This window comes from Macrotis lagotis, chromosome 3 (genome assembly GCF_037893015.1).
Source record: "Macrotis lagotis isolate mMagLag1 chromosome 3, bilby.v1.9.chrom.fasta, whole genome shotgun sequence".
NCBI lineage: Eukaryota > Metazoa > Chordata > Mammalia > Peramelemorphia > Peramelidae > Macrotis > Macrotis lagotis.
Genome location: NC_133660.1, coordinates 146,951,021 through 146,971,426, shown reverse-complemented (window position 1 = coordinate 146,971,426; position 20,406 = coordinate 146,951,021). Strand labels below are relative to the sequence as shown.

Below are 20,406 nucleotides of genomic sequence, written 5' to 3'. Positions count from 1 at the left end.
ATGAAGGACATTTACCTGACTTCCAATTCTTTGCCACCACAAACAGGGCTGCCATAAATATTTTTGTACAAGTGATGTTTTTACCCTTTTTCATTAGCTCTTCAGGTTATAGACCCAGTAGTGGTATTGCTGGTTTAAAGCATATGCTCATTTTTGTTGCCCTTTGGCCATAAAAACCACATTCATTATTAATGATATAACAGTACTGTATAACTCAGAAACTATTGAGACCCTGATACCTAGGCACAATCCTATTAAAGGATAAAATATAAGTCAAAATACAATGAAGGCAAATATGGTACTGCCTCAAGGATATAAAAAATAAAGTTGGAAATTGCTCTGTTATTTCCCCCCAAATAGTTGCTTTATCAAAATTAGACAATTCCCTATCATCAGATTACTTAACCAATAACAATTTAAAGAAAAGGAAAAAAAAATGCATGAGTAAGTCAACTATTTTCCTTCTGACAAAAATAAACTTTATTCTACTAGTAATTTTGTTGTCTTACCATGTTACTAAGATCATGTATGCATGCATGGTAAAGAGAAAAAAAAACAAGACACATAAGGAAAGTTTGAATATATTTATGTATTATGTACACAAAATAGAATTCCAAATTCACAAAAAAGTGACTCCCAGGAAAATTGGTCCACCTATAGAAGAATGCTATGGAGGCACATGTAGGTTTTTACTTTTCTGGTCTTTGACATTTTATCTGAGTGAAAAGAAGAATACTTCTTTCATTCAGGAGATTTTTTATGTTGTAAAAATTGCCTAGAAGTAAAGTAAGGAAAAATATAGTAAAATTATGAAATTTTCCTTCATATTTAAATTGAATCAAGAACTGATCTCACTTGATCCACCTTTTCTATACTTTTCTATACTTAAGAATACATGCTAATATCTTTAATCTGCTTAATTCCAATGAACAGGACCTCAATTCACACTTTTTTATAAAGTACATCACAGGATCATAGATTAAAAATGAAGGGGAACTTAATAGCTATCAGGTCAAAGCCTCTAATTTTTCAGGAGTAACTTGAAGCATAGACACCAAACAATCAATAAGTTATCTAAAGCAAAATCTTCCTGATTCCAAGTCCATGTCCTATCTACTGAACACTGCCACTTAAAAGCAAAACTTCATAATACCCAACATTCCTTGACAGTCTCCCCATACAAGTAATAGTCAGGCCTGACCCTGCTTAAATTCTGAGATCAAGCAAAATGGAGCATACTCAGAATGGTATGGCTTTAGAAAAGCAAAGTCCTTTGAAATTCAAAGACTTAATCAACAGTCCTAGGACAGCAAAGGTCATATTGGACTGATAAAACAGGTTAATTCTAAATTAGCTTGGATAATGGAAAATAAAAAGAAATCAGGCTCAAACTGAGTGAAATATATAAAGCTAGAGCAGGAGCTTGTATTATATACATATTGGGGTAATTTACACATTGGGAAGTGAAATGTTATTCTAAAAATAGAATAAAATTAAAATAGAATTAAAATAAAAATATACATTTATTTAAATGAATACATATGTAAAATTATATATGCACATAATATATTTGAAGCAGCAACAAAAAGGTAAAAATGAAACATGAAAACCAGTCAGGCATGACTATATCAGAGTTAATATTTTTTTCTTCTATCTGAAAATTCTATATTCTTTTTCCATGCTCATTGTGTTAACAATTATTTTTCTCTGTGTATTTTAAATATATACCAGTCTATTTAGTTCCTATTTAGCATTACTTTTAATTCCACCACGTTCTCTCTCATATGGCAAATGTTACAATTCCTTTGAAATCAATTTTTTTTTTGGTAGAAATCAATTCTTTTTAAATCTTACCTGAAGGAACATAGAAACTGTCCCCAGTAGTTAAATTGTAAGATGTTTCATGTAAAGTACATATAAGATCACCACTGACAACATAGAATACCTGTTAAGATATAAAATCAAATCTTTAAATTAGAATTTTAAAAAAATATTATTTTACAGTAAATATTTTTCTTTAAGATACTTAAATCTTAATGATTTGCTTGTTCAACTATTCTTTTTCCAGATACCATTTTATCATAAATTAATTTTATGCCCTTCTGTTCAGTAACAATAACAGCACTAATAAGACAGAATTATTAAATTTAATGAAGTGCTAAGATGCTGATAACAGCACACTATCAAATGAATCAAAATATTATTCACAACAGATTCTATATAAAGGTACACAGGGGCTCCACAAAAAAAAAAAACCAGAAACACATAATATTTGGATAGCATCCTCTTAATTTAAAAAACAGAACCTCTCTTACACCCAAGGAACCAAAAGTTACATAAAAAAGACATCAAAATAGATCTATTTAAAATCTTACACTAAAGGGGAAAAAAAGCTTTTATATGATCTAAAAGAATCAGAAAGTTAGCTAAAGTGTTTTTTTAATTTTAAAGAAATCTGCCTCTATAGAGTAAATGTTACATGGAACCAGTTAAAGCATAAAACATATTTCCTACTGTCCATCATGTTCAAAAAAATCAAAAACCTAACACAAACACTTCTATATTTTAGTTATTAGTCATTATTGTAGATTCATGTAAGTTTAAATATTTTTGGTTGGCCTACATAAACTGAAACGCCAATTTTACAGAGTATCATTATATTTATTACAAACACTGATGTAGATTTAACACTCTTAAAAGAATGTTTTTAAGTAATAATCCACACAGTGAACTTCAAAATTTGTTTGAAAATTAAAACAAGTCACAGTATTTCAAAGTTATAAGGAAATTCCGACTATTCTATACTGAATTCAATATTAATCCGCTCTACAATTAATCAGCCAGTCTTTGCATTAAGTTATCTATTGAAGGGGTACATTTTTTTCCCAATGCACCTCATTACACTTTGGCAATAGCTCTAATGTTATGAAATTCTTTCCTTAAATCAAGCATAAGTCTGCATCTCTACAACTTTCATCTCTACAACAATTACTCCTAGCTGTGCTGCTCTCTGGTACTAGCATAATACTCCTTAAGTCCATCAAATATTTTAATATAATTGTCATTCCCCTTAAATCTTCTTTTCTAAAAAGTTAAATATCTCTAATTGTTTCAACTGATCCTCCAACGAATGGCATGAGCTCTGGGCCTTTTATCATTTTACTGATTAACCTTTCCTCTTGATTCTCTCCAAAGGATCAATGATTTTTTAAAAATGAAACTCTCAGAAATGTTTCTAGTTCTTTGCTACTTCAAAAAAAAAAAAGGAATGCTATTCTGTTGCACACATGATGTGTGTACATGTGTATATTTATTTAACCTCTTCCTTCTTTGGGGGTAGGGGTACATACATAGCAATGGGAATGCTGGGTCATAGGCCATGACTTATTATTGATGAAGCCATACTATCTCAAATAAGAACTCTTGCTCTTGAGGAATTTGAAAAAGAATAAGGACAGTAAATCCATAGAATAATAAAAGAAAATAAAAATGATCCATGTCCTACAAAGATGAAGGGAGTGCCACAATTATGTGATAATGTATTTGAAGAAATGGGAGCTAAACATCAAGAATACTGAGGACAAATAAATTTGGAGGATTAGAGGAAAAATACAAAAATGGAAGCTTGAAAAGAGATTTTGGCAAAAGATGAGAGGAATCATGTCATTTGGTGGAGGTGGGGAAAAGGTCACCCAGCATATGAATAAGATAAATTAGCCTGCCTAAATCAATTTATTAAGTCAAAGAAATAGTACAGTATGTATAAAGGACAATATTTTCAAGGTTTGTTCAAGAGCATAGAGTTGAACTACTACTTCAAATTATTTAAACACAACATTTTCTCTGCTTAGGGTCCTTTCTCTATCACCCCTGTTCTTTACTTATTCTTAAATTCCCCAAGATTTTCATTATGTAACACTTCAAATCTTTTTTCCTTTGAAAACCAGATTATATTCTAAACTGATGCTGCCATGTTATTTCATTTAGAAAGAACAAGTGTTTTCTGGCTAAGGCAGTCTCTTGGGCTCCTTAGGTCTCCCTCAGTGTTAGAACTGCTATATACCTAATTGTCTTTTTTAAGAAATGGTGATAAGGTTGATGCCTTTTTCTTTATCATCTATTTTCAGCATCAATAACTTTTTTGCTTGCCAGTACTTTTATAATAGGATGTTACAACTTTATATCTTTATACTTCTAAATTAGTGTTGTTTTTTACCCTTTTCTAACAAATTAATGATAAAACTGGCTACTACTGCTGATAAATAACTACTATACTGTTCATAAGTGATTTCCTATCAAGATAAAATCATGTCCATTTTTTATGATTCTATTCAATTCCTTATGAATAAAAAACATCTCATAATTATTTTCAATCCTGTAGCATAGCACTAAATATGTTAAAAATATTTGTTGGTAGAATGGGTTAATTGTAAATGAAAAATCTCAATACATTATTATTTCTGGTGTTTAATAAGCTCATTAAAATTAGATTCAACCTATAATTCCAAACAACCTAGGAAGAAAATGGATACTCACCACTGTATCTGAACAGACATACTGGTTTCCCTTTTCTTTAAGGGGCTCTAAGATCAATGTGCCAGTGGCAAACAATGAAGTATTCAAAATTTTAAACATTTTCAATGTGTCATCCTGAATACAAAAGTCATGTGTACCATTAAGTTTCACAAGGTCTAAGAGCAAAGAAAGACATAACATATGAATTACATAAAGTATACTAGAGAAATAGCATGGAAACAGTGGAAACAGCATTTTATCTAGAGTCAGAGGATCTGGGTTCCAATTTCAGTTTGGCTAATTTTTTTGTGCCACATTACAAAAGACAATTCACCATTCTGCTACAAAATGAGGAGGATGGATTTTAAAGTTCCTTCTAGATAGAAGTCAACTCAGTTAAGCACTTGTTTGCATTAATGATCATATACTTCTACTTCTTCCCTTGCCTGTCACTCAAATTGCATCCTCCTTATGCTGAAATATCTTTAAGGCTCAATATATTGACCAGAAAATGTTCCAGTAGATATAGTTTTTATATCTCTTGATTCTGATTTTATCCAAATTTCCTAGGGTCCAATGATTTCTCTTTTATTCAAAGATACTTCTAGATGCATAACTTGATCAAGATGAATGCCTGTTTTTTCATTTATTCTGATTATATTCCCTCTTATAAGTCACTTTTTCCACATAATTGATATTATGACACACCTTCATTCTTATACCTATCTCTATTGCCTTTTAAGCCACCCATAATTTTTATTCTTTAGAGGTTAAGCAAGTAATCTTGTAAAATCTTATTTTATTCATGGGAGGCTATTAGAGAAGAGCTGTAATGCTTTATCAAAGCAAATGCTTTTTCATCAATTAAAAGAATGAAGATTTGTATCCTCTTTACCTTTCATGCAGTTTGTGACTGAGAAAATGGTTTGTGCTGTGAGAAAATGGTCTGCTATGAAAAAATGTCTAATAGGTCTGCTGGTTACTTTTTCATTATTTTAGTTCCTTCAGTCTTTTTTTGATCATCATCATCATCCTTGATCTACCCTTTAATTGTGGATATAACTCATGGTATTGTCCAGTAGCCCTTTCTCTTCTCTCTTACTCTGAATGATCTCATGCTATAGTAAAATATCAGATTTAAATTCCAAGATTATAAATTTGGAACTGAAATAGCTACCTAATCGAAAGTCCTCTTTGACAGATGAAAAAAGGTAAGCAATTTGCTTATATTCTTTAGACTCATTCTTTCATCTGAGCTTCAGACAACCTTCATCAACTGTTTGTTACTTATTTCCCCTCCTGTACAATAGGTTAAAGCAACAATGCCCAAAAGAAAGTGTGCTAGTTTTGTTATCAGAGAACCTGGGTTCACATGCTAGCTCTGTAACATAATAGCTATATGGGCATCTCATCTATAAAATAAAAAAGATAGATTAAAAGACCTCTAGGGTTCTTTCAAGGTCTTAATCCATGATATTCCATTACCAAGACATCTCAAATTCAGTATGTCTAAAACAACTCATCATCTTTCCCCCCAAATTACAATTCTTTTATACTATTTTATTTTTTAACAAGGACACCAACTTTCTACTAATGCAAATTCACAATTAAAAAGTCATCTTCAACTTTTCCATCTCTCCCATATCTAATCAATCAGTTATCAAAAGTTCTGCTGATGCTATTATACTTTCTCCCCATCTGTTGTCTTCTCTTCACTCACCACTCTAGTTACTGGTTCTAATAATCTTTCATGTGGACTAATGAAATAGCTTCCTCACTTGGTCTCCTTATCTTAAAAAACTCTTTACTCATCAATCCATTCTCCATTTTCCAAAGTAATACATCCAAAGTGCAAGTGTGCCTAGGCCATTCACCTGTTGAAAAAGCTCTAGCAGTCAATATAAATTCCTCTGTCATTCAAAGTCCTTCACAATTAGATGATAGCTAATTTACTACTTACTATTTTACCTTCACACACACTATGTTCTAACCAAATGTGTAACTACTTACTGTTCTTCATTTACAAAATTCCATCTTCCATCTCCATTCCTCATATTCAGTCCACTGCTCATCTCTGCCACTCAAAATCCCACCTCCCTTCTAAGTTCAACTATCCCACATGTCTAGAATGTTCCTTCTCCCTGCCTCTACCTCTTAGCTTACTTCCTTCAAAAATAAGTTCAACTCTTACCTTTTACAAAGGCTTTCTGCAGCTAACCCTACTGCTAGTGCCTTACCTCTAAGATAACGTTCAACTTAACAATGTGTATGTGTGTGTGTGTGTGTGTGTGTATATGTATGTATATTTATATGTATCTAGTTATTTATATATTGTTTCATTAGAATGAGCTTTTGGAGGACAAGAAAGTGCTTTTGCCTTTCTGTGTATGACTTAGGAAACAAGGTGCACATAGGCTTGTTGGGTAACTGATGAATTACTAAATAATTTAAAATGTCATACCAGTAAAATAAATCAGAAGTTAGTCTTGATGTTTATTCAACACCTTACCCCTGAAAACCATTTGGTCTTCTGCTGGGTCAAATACACAAGTTGGCTTAAAAGGATCTCCAAGAGATATATTCAGAGCAGCAATTGCTTTCTTTTCTGTAAAATATCATAAAAATACATAAATACTTAAAATTAGCTATCTAATGATGCAGTCACATATAATTTCAAATTATAAAGAATCTTATTATGTAAGAGTATAATAACTCTAAGGGCCCAAAGCAAAGTAACCTTTTCAAATTGCAAGTGTTCAGTCTAAAAAAAAAAACAAAAAAACTTTAAATCTTTTTCTCAAGTATAGTACAATAGAAAAATTACTGTACTGAACTGGAGTCAGGAAAGTTGTGTTTTAGTCTTGATTTGCTATCTAGCTAACTAAATGATCTTGGGTGATTCACTTAACTTCTCTAGGTTTTAATTTACTTAGTTGTACAATGAGAGCATGTGATATGAGTCCTAAAATCACTTCCAGCTCTAAAATTCCATGATTTTTTTAATAATACCAAAAATGGAAGTGTTTTTCCTAAGAATCAAATTTTAAAAATGGACAACAATGAAAAGGTTAACACCATTTGAACTTTCCAAACTGTCTATAAAGATTTTTATAATATTATAAAGTTATTTTATTTCTTTACAAATGAGATAAAAGTCCACAAATATAAGTGAAAATCAAAAAACAAACTCCAACTAAAAGTTAATGAAAATTAGATGGTAAGAAAAATAAACACTGAAGAGTCAAAATAAATGTCACAAAGACCCTGAACTAAAGCTTGAATTCCCAGGAAAAACCCCTTAAGCCAATTTATATTTATTTTAGACACCATTCTTTTTTCTTTTTTCCTTTTATAAATTTATTTATATATTTACCTTTCTAATTTTTCCTCTAATCTCGCTTCCCTCTTCCCTCCCCCACCGCCCACAGAAGGTAGTCTGTTAGTTTGACACCATTCTAACAAGATTGTTTATTTGGTTTCTCGGCCCATAAAAGAGTAGATGCTGTAGACTAAAGGGAAAGGAAAATAAGTTACTGCTAAAAACAGGAATACTGACAGGTAAGAGTAATCTTAGGAACTGATAATAAGGGAGAAAATAGGAAAAGTTCGAATCCAGAGTCATTTATCATCTTAATAGCCCCTACTGACAACCATAATATAAGAATTTAAGTTATAATCATGAACCTGTGTAATTAAAAACCATTTAAATTATGTTCAAAATACCTCTTAAGACAGGACCACATATATTTTCTAAAATTTTAACCAAATGGTGCTAAAATAAGTTTTTATATTAACAAAGATTAAATCTGTAGAAATTTGTCTACATGGAATATCTCATTCCTTGGCAACCAATGATATATGACATAAGACGATCAGAGATGAAAGGGACTTTAGAAATTATCTAGTGTAATCCCTTCATTTTATAATACCTACTCCAGGTGTTCTCAAATTTTGTGTCATTGATCCCTTCTGACATTCTTTGTGAAGGCCAATGAAGTAATTCTCAGAATAATATTTTTAATATTAAAACAGATGATGATTCCATATAAAAACAATTATAAAATATGATTTTCAAAATAGTTCAGTAATCAAATTCATGGACTCCAGGTTACAAACTCATCTCAACCACTCATCTACTCCCACCTTCTCTTTTTTTTTATTTTTGCAAGGCAATAGGGTTAAGTGACTTACCCAAAGTCATCCAGTTAAATAAGTATTAAGTGTCTGAGGTTGGATTTGAACTCAGTTCCTCCTGACTCGAGTCAGCACTCTATCCACTGAGGCCACCTAGCTGCCCTGACCTCTTTTTAAAGAAGAGCCAAAAAAAAAAAATCATAAAGGCAGGAAGTGGCAAAGTAGAGATTCAAGTCCAAGTCTTCTGACTCTAAATCCAGCTATCTTTCTATTCTACAATTATTTAAAGAAAGAGAAAAGGAGGGAGAGGAAGGAAAAGTATAGGCACATAAAGTGCCTACTAGATGGCAGGCTCTGCTAAGAGCTTTAGGCACTGGCTAATTACTCCTATAAAGTTAAAGGGAACACTTCAAAAAATACTCAAAAGAAGATAAATAAAAACTCAAGCAATTAAAAGTCATACTTTGTTCATCTTCACAAGGCTTTGTATTAACTTTTTTCCCTTTGCCGATGGACATTTGTTTGCATGAAATTCTGTCATTAGATAATTTTTCACTGGTCACAAATCCACCTAAAATAAACAAGGAAATTTAATCATTAGTTTCAACCTCAGTTCTCACTACATAATTTTTACAATTACTTATAAGATAGTACTAAAAGATTTTTACTGATTGCCTAAAGTCACCAAAAGGTCAGAAGAAAAAGAAAAAAGAATGGTTTGATAAGTCATTTATCTATTGTTAAAAATTTTTCATGCCTTCCCCTGAGGATCAGCAGAATGAAAAGAAATAAAAGATCACATGACTCCTCTCTAAATGAAATAAAATACATTTCTATCAAATTAAATATTATCTAATAATGTACCTTCAGAGTCTACTCGATCCCCTCTCCAGTATTCCAAAGGTGTCGTTTTAGTAGTGCGATGAATAGTTGACATTTTGTTGGCAAGATCTATTTATAAATGTTCAACCCAAAACAGAAGGAAATAAAATTACATATTTTGGACAAGATAAAGCCACAAAATTTATTCCACACAGGTCTTCAAATATCTTCTTAAAAATTAATTTTTTCATTGTAAAGGAAAATAACTTTGAAAGAATTAATAACTCTTACAGTGACCAATCATGATTCCAAGGAATCTAATGATGAAGTATGCCACTTACCATTAACAAAGGTAATGGGATTCAAGGTACAAAATAAGCGATTTATGTTTTGCACAAGATCAATGAGGGACTTGGTTCCCTTTGCATTATTTGTTGCAAGGGTGTTTTCATCTTCTCCTAACTTTTTTTCGGGGGAGAGAATGGAAGGGGAAAAATTATTGCTATTGATTGTAATAAATTTCATTTTAAAAATATTGAAAATGCAAAAATAAGAAACCAGGTAGGGGGAAACCAAAAGCAATTACAGCCAAGTAGCTTTAAAAGTGACAAGTTAGTATATACTTAAAAAAGAAAAGCTGTACATAATAGAGAACTGCCAAGAAAATTCTTTTTTTTTTAGATTTTTTTTTTTTGGTCAGGGCAATGGGGTTAAGTGGCTTGCCCAAGACCACACAGCTAGGTAATTATTAAGTGTCTGAGGTCGGATTTGAACTCAGGTCCTCCTGACTCCGGGGTCGGTGCTCTATCCACTGTGTCACCTAGCCGCCCCTAAGAAAATTAATACTTAAAAGTTCTTTGGTTTAGGTAGGTAGTCTCCTAAATATTTTATACTACCTATAGAATACAGAAATTCTCTATTTCTTAATTGCTATTGGAGGCAAGGCAAGTAATAAATAAAAAAAGCTGATAATTTGAATGGTTTTATTTTACAATGCTTTTTTCCTTAAATCATTTTTTTTATTTTAGTGACTTGCAAAGGTTATATTTATCATATCTGCAAGAACAAGAATCTTATTTTCTCTTTGTGCTTATTCTCTCAATTTCTTTTTCTTTTTCATTGATATACCTAACATTTCCAGCATGTTAAAATATAGTACATTCTCGCTTTGCCCTTAACTTTACAGAAAAAACCTCTACTTTATATCTTCATTATTAAAAGCTATTTCCTGAATTTAAATACCGCTTACCACTCTTTTTAGAAAGTATTTTTTCTCAAAATTGGATACTATAAGGGGCGGCTAGGTGGCACAGTGGATAGAGCACCGACCCCGGAGTCAGGAGGACCTGAGTTCAAATCCGACCTCAGACACTTAATAATTACCTAGCTGTGTGGCCTTGGGCAAGTCACTCAACCTGTCTTGCAAAAACCAAAAAAAAAAAAATTGGATACTATATAGTTTGCTAAAAGTTTTTCATACATCTATTAAGATTTTCATATATGTGGTAATTTTTACTATTAATATGAAAGAGAAGATGGGGTTTCTTGCATTTTAAACAAGGCACAGAAAAAAAGAGAAGTTTGGAAGGAATGACAGGGCAGGACAGCTTTTAAAGTAACAAGATGAGCCTGTTCTATATTTGAACAGCCAAGATTATAAATAAAATTCCCAGTTTTTCCATTCTGGAAATTTTCTTTATGTATTTTCTTCAGGATAAAGAATTAAAAAAATAATTTTTATTGTAACATAATAAATGATGCTTGAACAGTAGACAGAGAGCTAGACCTGGAGTCAAGGATCATAAATTAAGTGAAGGAACCTTATAGATGTAGTCAGGATGACCAATATCCAAATCATACCTTAAACACTTTGCATACATATATATATATATGTATATATATATATATATATATATATATATATATATGATTAGTTTAATCATAAACTCTGAATCTCAATTTCCATATTTGTAAAAGAAGTTTGATAAGATTATCTATTAAATACCCAATATAATTATTGTGAAGTACAAATAAGATAATGTTCAAAAGCTTGCTAAAAATAAAAGGAACTTTATAAATTTTATGTAATCACCTAATAATTTCAATGAGTTTATTTGAATCTTATGTTACTAAAATGGTTTTGAGTTTTTCATTGAATTTCTAGAGTTAAGCAAATCACCAAATTGTCCTTTGAAAGATAATTTTGATTGCACTTATTTTATTAATTTTACTGTCTAATTGTGACTCTAAAAGCATATCCAATTAAAATAAACACAATGAACACTCTTGCTTAACATCATTTCTTAAAACATATATTGATATGTCATAAATTGTATAACCATTCCCCAAATAACGGATGACCCTCTCCTTCAATAAAACAAAAAATGTTAACCTTTGCAAGTATGGGTGCCTTTCATCTCTAATTACTTTGGGATATGTGCTTAGCAGTCAGTATCACTACATCAATGGGTATATACAATTTAATGACTTTGGGAGTGAGTGGAATATACCCAATAAAACCACTTCAGGATTAATTTTCCTAGAGAAATCCTCTCAGGGTTAATAATGTTTTTTTTTAGGTTTGGTTTTTGTTTTGCAAGGCAAATGGGGTTAAGTGACTTGGCCAAGGACACACAGCTAGGTAATTATTAAGTGTCTGAGGCTGGATTTGAACTCCGGTACTCCTGACTCCAGGGCCGGTACTCTATCCACTGCCACCTAGCCAGCCCCAGGGTTAATAAATATTAAAGAAAGAACAAACTATTATTCCTAAACTATTTCTAGAGGAAAGGCCCTTGTATTCCAAACAGGTGGCTCACACTGACTAGGATAGTAGACTTTTTTTTAATTTTTTATTTACACATTACAAAAATAGCCTTGTGGAAACATAATCCACCCCAGCCCCCAAAATTAAAAAAAAAATCACAAGAATAAAGTGAAAGAGGAAAAAAAATTGTTCTTCAGTCTATGTTCTGATACCATCAGCTCTGTCTCAGGTAGACCACAATCTTTATCATAAGTTCACCAGTGAAGTTATTTCCATATTTTTCCACAGCTGCTGTTGCTGATTGTAATTCCCTCCATCCATTCCTTCCCACTACAATCTATTATATTTTTTCTATCTCTTCACTCTGTCCCTCTTCAAATATGTGCTACGGGGCTGCTGAATGGCACAGTGGCCAAAGCACCTGCCTCAGGGCCAGGCCATATTCCACCCCAAAGCCCAGTGACCACCCAGCCCCTTGGTCCTGGACAGGCCACCCAATCCCACCACCCTTGCAAAAAGTATAAAATCTTTTATCTCACCCACATCCTCCCCTCTCTTCTCCACTCTGTCCCCCTACTCTCTTTTTCTCCTAGATGTCTATACCCTAATAGGGTGCATGTGTCATTTCCTCTCTGAGCCATTTCCAATGAAAACAAAGGCTCCCTCATTCCCTGACACCTTCCCTTCCTTCCATACAAGGAATATAAAAGCTATTTCTTGAATCTTTTACGTGAAATATCTTAGCCTATTCTACCTCTCCTTTCCCTTTGTCCCAGTATATTTCTTTTTCACCCAGACCCCATTTTATAATATATTAACACTTCATATTCAGCTCTCTCCTGTGCCTTGTCTAAATAAGCTCCTTCTAACTGCTCTAATAAATAAGAAGGTTCATATGAGTATTATCTATATCATCTTCCCATGCAGGAATACACACAATTCAACATCACTAAATCCCTCTTAATTTATCTTTCTCGTCCACTCTCTCTATGCTTCACCCCAGTCCTATCCTTGAAGATCACACTTTCTGTTCAGCTCTGGCCATTTCAACAGGAACATTTGAAATTCCCCTTTTTCACTGAAAGCCCATCTTTTCTCCTGGAAGATGTTCAGTTTTGCTGGGTAGTTGATTCTTGGTTGCATTCCAAGCTCTTTTACCTTCCAGAATATTATATTCCAAGCCCTACAAGTCCTTAATGTGCCTGCTGCTAAATACTGTGTGATCCAAACTGAAGCTCCACAATATCTGAATTGTTTTGTTTTGGCTGATTTTAATATTATCTCTTTGACTGGAACTTAGCTCTAATATTCCTGGGGGTCTCTTTTTTGGATCTCTTTCAGGAGATCATTGGTGGATTCTCCCAATTTCTATTCTGTCCTCTGTTTCTAGAACATCAGAGCAATTTTATGTAGAAATTCTTTAAAAATGAAGTCAAGGCTCTTTTCCTGATCATGACTTTTCTGGTAGCCCAGTAATTTTTAAATTGTCTTTCCTGGATCTATTTTCCAGATCAGTTGTTTGTTTCAATGAGATATTTCAGGTTTTCTTCTATTTTTTCATTCTTTTGGGGCTGTTAGGTAGTACAGTGGATAGAGCACTGGCCCTGGAGTCAGGAGTACCTGAGTTCAAATAAGGCCTCAGACTTTCCTTGCAAAAATAAATAAACTATTTTTCCATTGTTTGGTATTGTGTTGTCCCTTGCTTCCTCTGCAAAGTCAACAGCTTCCTTTAGCACAAATCTACATTTGAAGGAGTTGTCTTATTCATAGAGCTTTCTTATCTCCTTTTCCATCTGGCCCATCCTGCTTTTTAAGGTAATCTCTTCATTAACTTTTTGGATTGCTTTTTCCATTTGACCTAAATTAGCTTGTTTGGTTTTTTAGTTTTGCAAGGCAATGGGGTTAAGTGGCTTGCCCAAGGCCACACAGCTAGGGAATTATTAAGTGTCTGAGGCTGGATTTGAACTCAGATACTCCTGACTCCAGGGCCAGTGCTCTATATACTGCGCCACCTAACTGTCCTCTAAATTAGTTTTTATTTTTAGGATTTTCCAAGGTAAATGGGGTTAAGGGGTTAAGTGGTTAAGTGGCTTGCCCAAGGCCACACAGTTAGGTAATTATTAAGTGTTTGAAACTAGATTTGAACCCAGGTACTCCTGACTCCAGGGCTGGTGCTTTATCTACTGTGCCACCTAGCCACCCTCTAAATTAGTTTTTAACATGTTTGGATCTCCTTGACTAAGCTGCTGACTTTGTTTTCATGTGTTTCCTACATCTCTCTCATTTCTTTTCCCAATTTTTCCTTTACCTCCCTTGATTTTAAAAATCTTTTTTTGAGCTCAGCAACAGCCTGAGCCCAATTCCTCTATTTCTTGGAATCTCTGATACAGAAGCTTGGACTTTGTCATGTGCCAAGTGTATATTTTGGGATCCTCCACGGAACCAAAGTCATTGCCTATGGTCAGGTTCCTTTATTTGTTTCTTCATTTCCCCAGCCTGGGCTGGGTTTTGGGGGGCTTCCTGAGCTTTTAGGTATTATTGGGACACCCCTGCAAGGACTTCAATTCCTTCTTACGTGAGGCTTTGACAGCTCTCCTGCCTGTGTTTTGGTCTGTGGATGATCATAAGCTCACCCCTCTGTCCTGGAACTGTGAGGAGGGTCCCTGGCCCCAGATTGTGATCAGGGTCTGAATACGGACAAAGCAGCAGAATCCTGTCCCAGGGACAGACCTCAACAGTCTTCCCCCACCCCCTTACTTACCTTCCCTAGGCTGAGCAGTTGGGAAGCAGCAGCTGGGCGATTCCCTAGAGAGTAGACTTTTCTTAGAAGAACTTGCATATTCAGATTTTATTTCATTTAGATAGACATAGGAGGTCATTAAAAGTCTTTTTGATGTTCTCACCATCTGGATGGTAAGGTGATATTTTATGAAAACATTTTATTCTTTTCTTTGTCACTGAGTAGATTTTTTTCACCTGAAAATTGTAACTCTGAAGACTAACCAATGAGACAACAGAGAGATGATAGGGAAGAGGAGAGGATTGCACTGGGCCATATAATCTTGTTTGACTGTCAATTAGGGGGGAACTCCTTGATCTTCACTACCTTTGTGAAACTTAGAATGTGCCCTTCTCTCCAGAAAAGTAAACTTTTTTCCCCCTTTTTGCTCAGAGGAGTCTCTCAATATTTTTTTAAAGTGGATTTTTATCCCACCCAGGAGCATAGTTCCAAATTGCTTTTCAAAATGGTTGGATCAATTCAAAGCTCCAGCAACAGCTCATTAGAGAGTTCTTGCCTGAATAATCACAACTTGAGTTCACAAGACAATTATCATTAATCTTTGTCATCATTACCAATATTTAGGTGTGAAGTAAACACTCAAAAGTTATTTTAATTTTGATTTCTATTAGTTATTTTGATTTCTATTAGTTATTTTCTAATACTTTTTTCTCCATAGTCATGCAGTATTTAGATTTCTTCCTTTGAAAGATGCATGTTTCAACTCTTTACCATATCTATTTGGAAATGGCTCTTGTTCTTACACATTTGCATAAATTCCCCATGCATCTCAGACATCATACACTTAATAGTTTTACAGGTTATCTGCTTTCAAATTAACTACAATAATTTCGTTTTGGTAAAAACCTTTCAAGTATACATATAAGACTATTCACTTTTAACTCAAATCTATTCTTTGGTTAAATACCATTTGTTTTTGGTATTACATTTTTATATTTAGAACATGTATCCGTTTTGGGGTTTAATATTTTATAGTTTATATGATAGGTTATGTGGATATAAATTTAATTTCTCCAGAAGGCTTTCTCATTTTTCCTGTAGTATTTGTCCAATATGAGTGAATTCTTGCCCTAATAGTTCACTGCTGATCATCCTACCATATTGCTGTTAGTGCATATGCAGTATATTTCACTATGTATCAGCTCATCTAAGTCCAGGTATTTCTGAGGGTATTCTGTTTATCATTTCTTGTAGCAGAATAGCATTTCATTATAATCATATACCACAATTTGTTCAGTCACTCCCAACTGATGGGCCATTGCCTCAATTTTCAATTTCTTGCCACCAGAAAAGACTAGCTTTAAATACCTCTAAACATAGAGATCCTTTACATTTTTATTCTCTTCTGCAATGGAGATCTAGTAGTGGTATTGCTAGGTCAAAGAGTATGTACATGATTTTATAGACCTTTGGGCATAGTTAAATTAACGTTTTAAAAAGGGGGACATCTGCTTTCTTTCACAACATGACTATTATGGAAATGTTTTGTATGACTACACATTTTTAACCTCTATCAAATGACTTATTTTCTCAAAGAGGGAGAAGAAAATTTACATGTTACCAGGGTAAAAATAAAAAAAAAATCAGTTTTATTTATCAATTGAACACCTTTTTTATATTCAATTTTGTTTTTTTTCTTTACAGAATTAATATCTTTGCATTTAGCTGGTTTTTTAAAAAATTTTATTTAAAAGGTATGATAAAGTAAATTTTTAGATAACTGTAACTCCCCAAAGAGAAGAAAAACAATTGCTAATTAAAAAAAGATAGCTCAGAATATGAAAAAGGAATAAAGAAAATTATTTAAAATTAGTTTTGGAGATAGTTAACTGCTAGTACACATAAATTGGATGAATATTCTTTTTAGATAAAGAAATTGAAGTTATAAATGGACTCACAAAAGAAAAACTAGGATACAACTGTATTTACAAATGAATTCTATCAGACATCCAAAGTTAAATTAATATTAATTTAACATAAATTATATGCAACAGTAGTAGGCATGGTGGCAAAAATGATGTCTAAATTCCTATGAGTAGGGCAGCTAGGTGGTGCAGTGGATAAAAGCACCAGCACTGGAGTCAGGAGTACCTGGGTTCAAATCCAATCTCAGACACTTAATAATTACCTAGCTGTGTGGTCTTGGGCAAGCCACTTAACCCCATTTGCCTTGCAAAAACCTAAAAAAAAAATAAAATAAAAAAAATTCCTATGAATCAAATGTGAACCTGATAGTGAGTGCAAATTAATTGGAACAAGTGGTTTTGTAAATGTTTTCATTTTATGATAGTAGTGGTTTTCCTTTGTGATTTCACACTCACCAGACCAACTTAGAACATCTGTTCTTGACCAAGTGAAAACCCATTAATGATCTGGTTTCCCAGTAAACATCAAAACAAGTTGATATTAGTTAAAATTAGGAAAATTGATTAATGAAACAAATTAGGCATATAAAATCCAGAAGTAACTGAACAGAGTAGTATAATGTTATTAAACCCTACTAATAAATGACTTGACCAAATAATGATTTTCATAGGAAAAAGTGGCATATGTGATATTTTCCAAGAAATGTTAGTACTATCTTGGTAAATTTACTATTTGTCAAATTATAACGAAACAAAGATTATGTGAAGGGAAATAAGCTAAGAAGTCTGAGTCTCTTTTCATTTAGCAATGGGAAAGTCACTGAATGTTTAATAAGAAGGGGAACCTTCTTTTATCAGATTTTGATTTCAAGCAAGACTTATCAAAGAGCATGAACAAGAATTACATGCTACACCTAGTTGTGGTACAGGAAAAAACAATGACTCTAAAGTTAGAGGACCTAGGATTCAGATCTTGCCTCTGAGACTTATTAACTAAGTGAACTTGAACAAGTCACTCAATCTCTCTCTGGGCCTTGGTTTCTGCAGGTGTAAAATGAAGCAGTTGCTCTAGACCAGGGTTGGGGAACCTTTTTCTGCCAAGGGCCATTTGGTTTTTTATATCATCAATCTTTGGGTTATAAAATATTTAATTAACTCACTTCTAAAAAGCTCCTAGAATTGTTGAATTTCAAGTCCCACCTACAGTTGCCTTGGCAATGTCATATCAATATGGCCTATGGGCTGGAATTCTTATCCCTGATCTAGACCAATGTGTACAAAGAACAGAACACTAAACCATGCATGAGGACAAGTTTTGTAAATATATGTTTATGTATATGTAAACATATATGTGTGTGTGTGTGTGTGTGTGTGTGTGTGTGTATATATATATATATATATATATATATATATATGTAAAACATTTTGTAATTCAAATATCCCAATAACATTTTATTCTTATTCAGGACACACTAAAAAGGCTACATGCAGCTTGTGGGAACCTTATGTTTGATACTTCTGATCTAGACAACCTCTACTGACCCTTCAGAGCTAGATCTATGATCTTATAATTTATATGGTTGGAATACATACAGTCAATACAAGGGAGATGATTTAATTCTGAGGATTATGGTGGGGGGATGGGTTGTATAGCAATAAGAAGTAATATGAATATTTTAAAAAAGAGCATTAATACAAAATTTTTTAAATGTTGCATCAAATGACAATAAGCATTTATTAAGTGACTACCAAGCTATCTGACTAATTCCTAGGGAATGAACACATACACACAAACAAAAGAGCAAAAAAACCATCCATGATTCTTAAGGAACTCACAGAAAAATGCATCCCCAAAAAATATATAAAAAAGGACATAAAAAGAATAAATACGGCTACTAGCTTGTTATAGTTTAGAAGTATACTTCTTTAAGTAAATATATCATACTTCTTTTTTAAAAAGCAAACTAATCAAGTATGGTTTCATATGTAATCTTTTTCTTTGTAAATAAAACAGCAAGTTCAACTTAAAAAAAATTTAAGGGAGATTCAACATGAATGACTAAAATGTACTGAAATGGAAAGAAAATTAAAGAAGGTACAAGGGAGAGTTAATGAGAGAATGAACTAAGGAATTAGTGAAAATTGAAAGGAATGGTTAATTTTAAATTGATATAGAAGGAAGTAGAACAGTAATGAATATGATAACGAATAGGAGTGAATGGAGATGGGGTATGGAGGAAAATAAGGGAAAGTACAATTTGGTAGGACCTGAAAGGAAGAATATTAATTCCATTAGAAATTCCATAGAAACAAGAAAGCATAGAAAGATAGACTTGGGTTAGAACTGATAAGTTTTATTATATATATCCATATGGTGTTAGTAAGCACTTGAAAATGGAGGGTCAAGAACACAAGAAGTTTTAGAGGGGGGTAAGCAATAGATGGCAAAGATAGTTGAAGGTCTAGATTTGTTAGTCATCTTTATAGAGTAGCTAGATGAAGTTATAACATGAAAAGGATAAGCTCACCAAAGTAATAGATAGTATAAAAGGAGAAAAAGCTCTGGAACTCTAAATATATATACACATATATATAATATTTTAGAATATATTCTATGTAGGTATTATAGTATTATGTGTGTGTGTGTGTGTATATATATATATATATATATATATATTACTAAAATACCACTGAATATTTCTTTGTATGAGACCCCACAAATTAAAAAAATATATATTAACTTACTTATATCACCTCCTTGTTCATTTTCAAAGATTTTGTGTGTAGTTGTCAAAACATTCCTTAGCCTGTGAGGTCCACTTTAGAAAGGAAAGAAAACAGAATTCTCAAACATTTTAAAAATCAAAGTTACTTCACTTCTCAAGAATTATAACTTTTTCTTATGAATTAAAAATCTATAGAGATAAGAGCATGCCAAAAATACTTTTACTTCCATTACTAGAAATAAATGCATTTATACCAACAAAATCAAATGCATGAAGAATGAAGAGAAACGGATTAGAAAAAAAACTTATTCATATTTAAACTCTCTGGATAAAAATCTGATATAAAGACATAAAGAGAAATGATATAAACAGATTAAAAACTAAGTGGTCCAAAGTTATAAAAAGGCAGTTTAATAAATTCTGAACAATATAATGCAAAATTCCACTTATCCCCATTGCCTTGCAAAAAATTTTTAAAAATGCAAAATTCTCCCTATTAATAAGAGAAATACAAATCATTTTACTTCAAACTAACCAATTCAACAAAATTGAAGAAAAAAACCAAATGGTATGCTAGAGGAACCGTAGAAGAAAGGGTAATGAAATATTTGGACATGACAATTATATGCTTTAAAAATTTCATAACTGGTTATCATACAATAAAAATCATACTTTATAATTTTAAGCTTAATTGTGGTTCATTTATCTTTATATCTTCCCTTCCACCCACTATACTACATTGCATATGCTTACTACTCATATACCTCAATACACTGT

The 20,406-nt window shown here is 32.6% G+C and overlaps 1 protein-coding gene across 7 annotated transcripts in view; it reads right to left on the bottom strand.

Moving 5' to 3' along the window:
• Nucleotides 1–569: 569 nt before the first annotated feature.
• CENPC (centromere protein C) overlaps nucleotides 570–20,406 on the bottom strand; it is a 69,747-nt gene continuing 49,910 nt past the window's right edge. For 5 of the 7 annotated variants that reach the window (XM_074229336.1, XM_074229333.1, XM_074229334.1 and 2 more), the window contains 7 exons: nucleotides 19,649–19,722; nucleotides 9,514–9,600; nucleotides 9,113–9,220; nucleotides 7,025–7,120; nucleotides 4,537–4,691; nucleotides 1,855–1,945; nucleotides 570–775 (listed from right to left, as the gene is read on the bottom strand). In XM_074229336.1, the coding sequence (XP_074085437.1) occupies nucleotides 690–775; nucleotides 1,855–1,945; nucleotides 4,537–4,691; nucleotides 7,025–7,120; nucleotides 9,113–9,220; nucleotides 9,514–9,600; nucleotides 19,649–19,722 (697 nt within the window). In that variant the 3' untranslated portion in view covers nucleotides 570–689. Of the gene's footprint in view, nucleotides 776–1,854; nucleotides 1,946–4,536; nucleotides 4,692–6,976; nucleotides 7,121–9,112; nucleotides 9,221–9,513; nucleotides 9,601–11,545; nucleotides 15,044–17,166; nucleotides 17,219–19,648; nucleotides 19,723–20,406 lie in introns of those variants that run through there. The other 2 variants (XM_074229339.1, XM_074229340.1) reach the window with 2 other exon arrangements.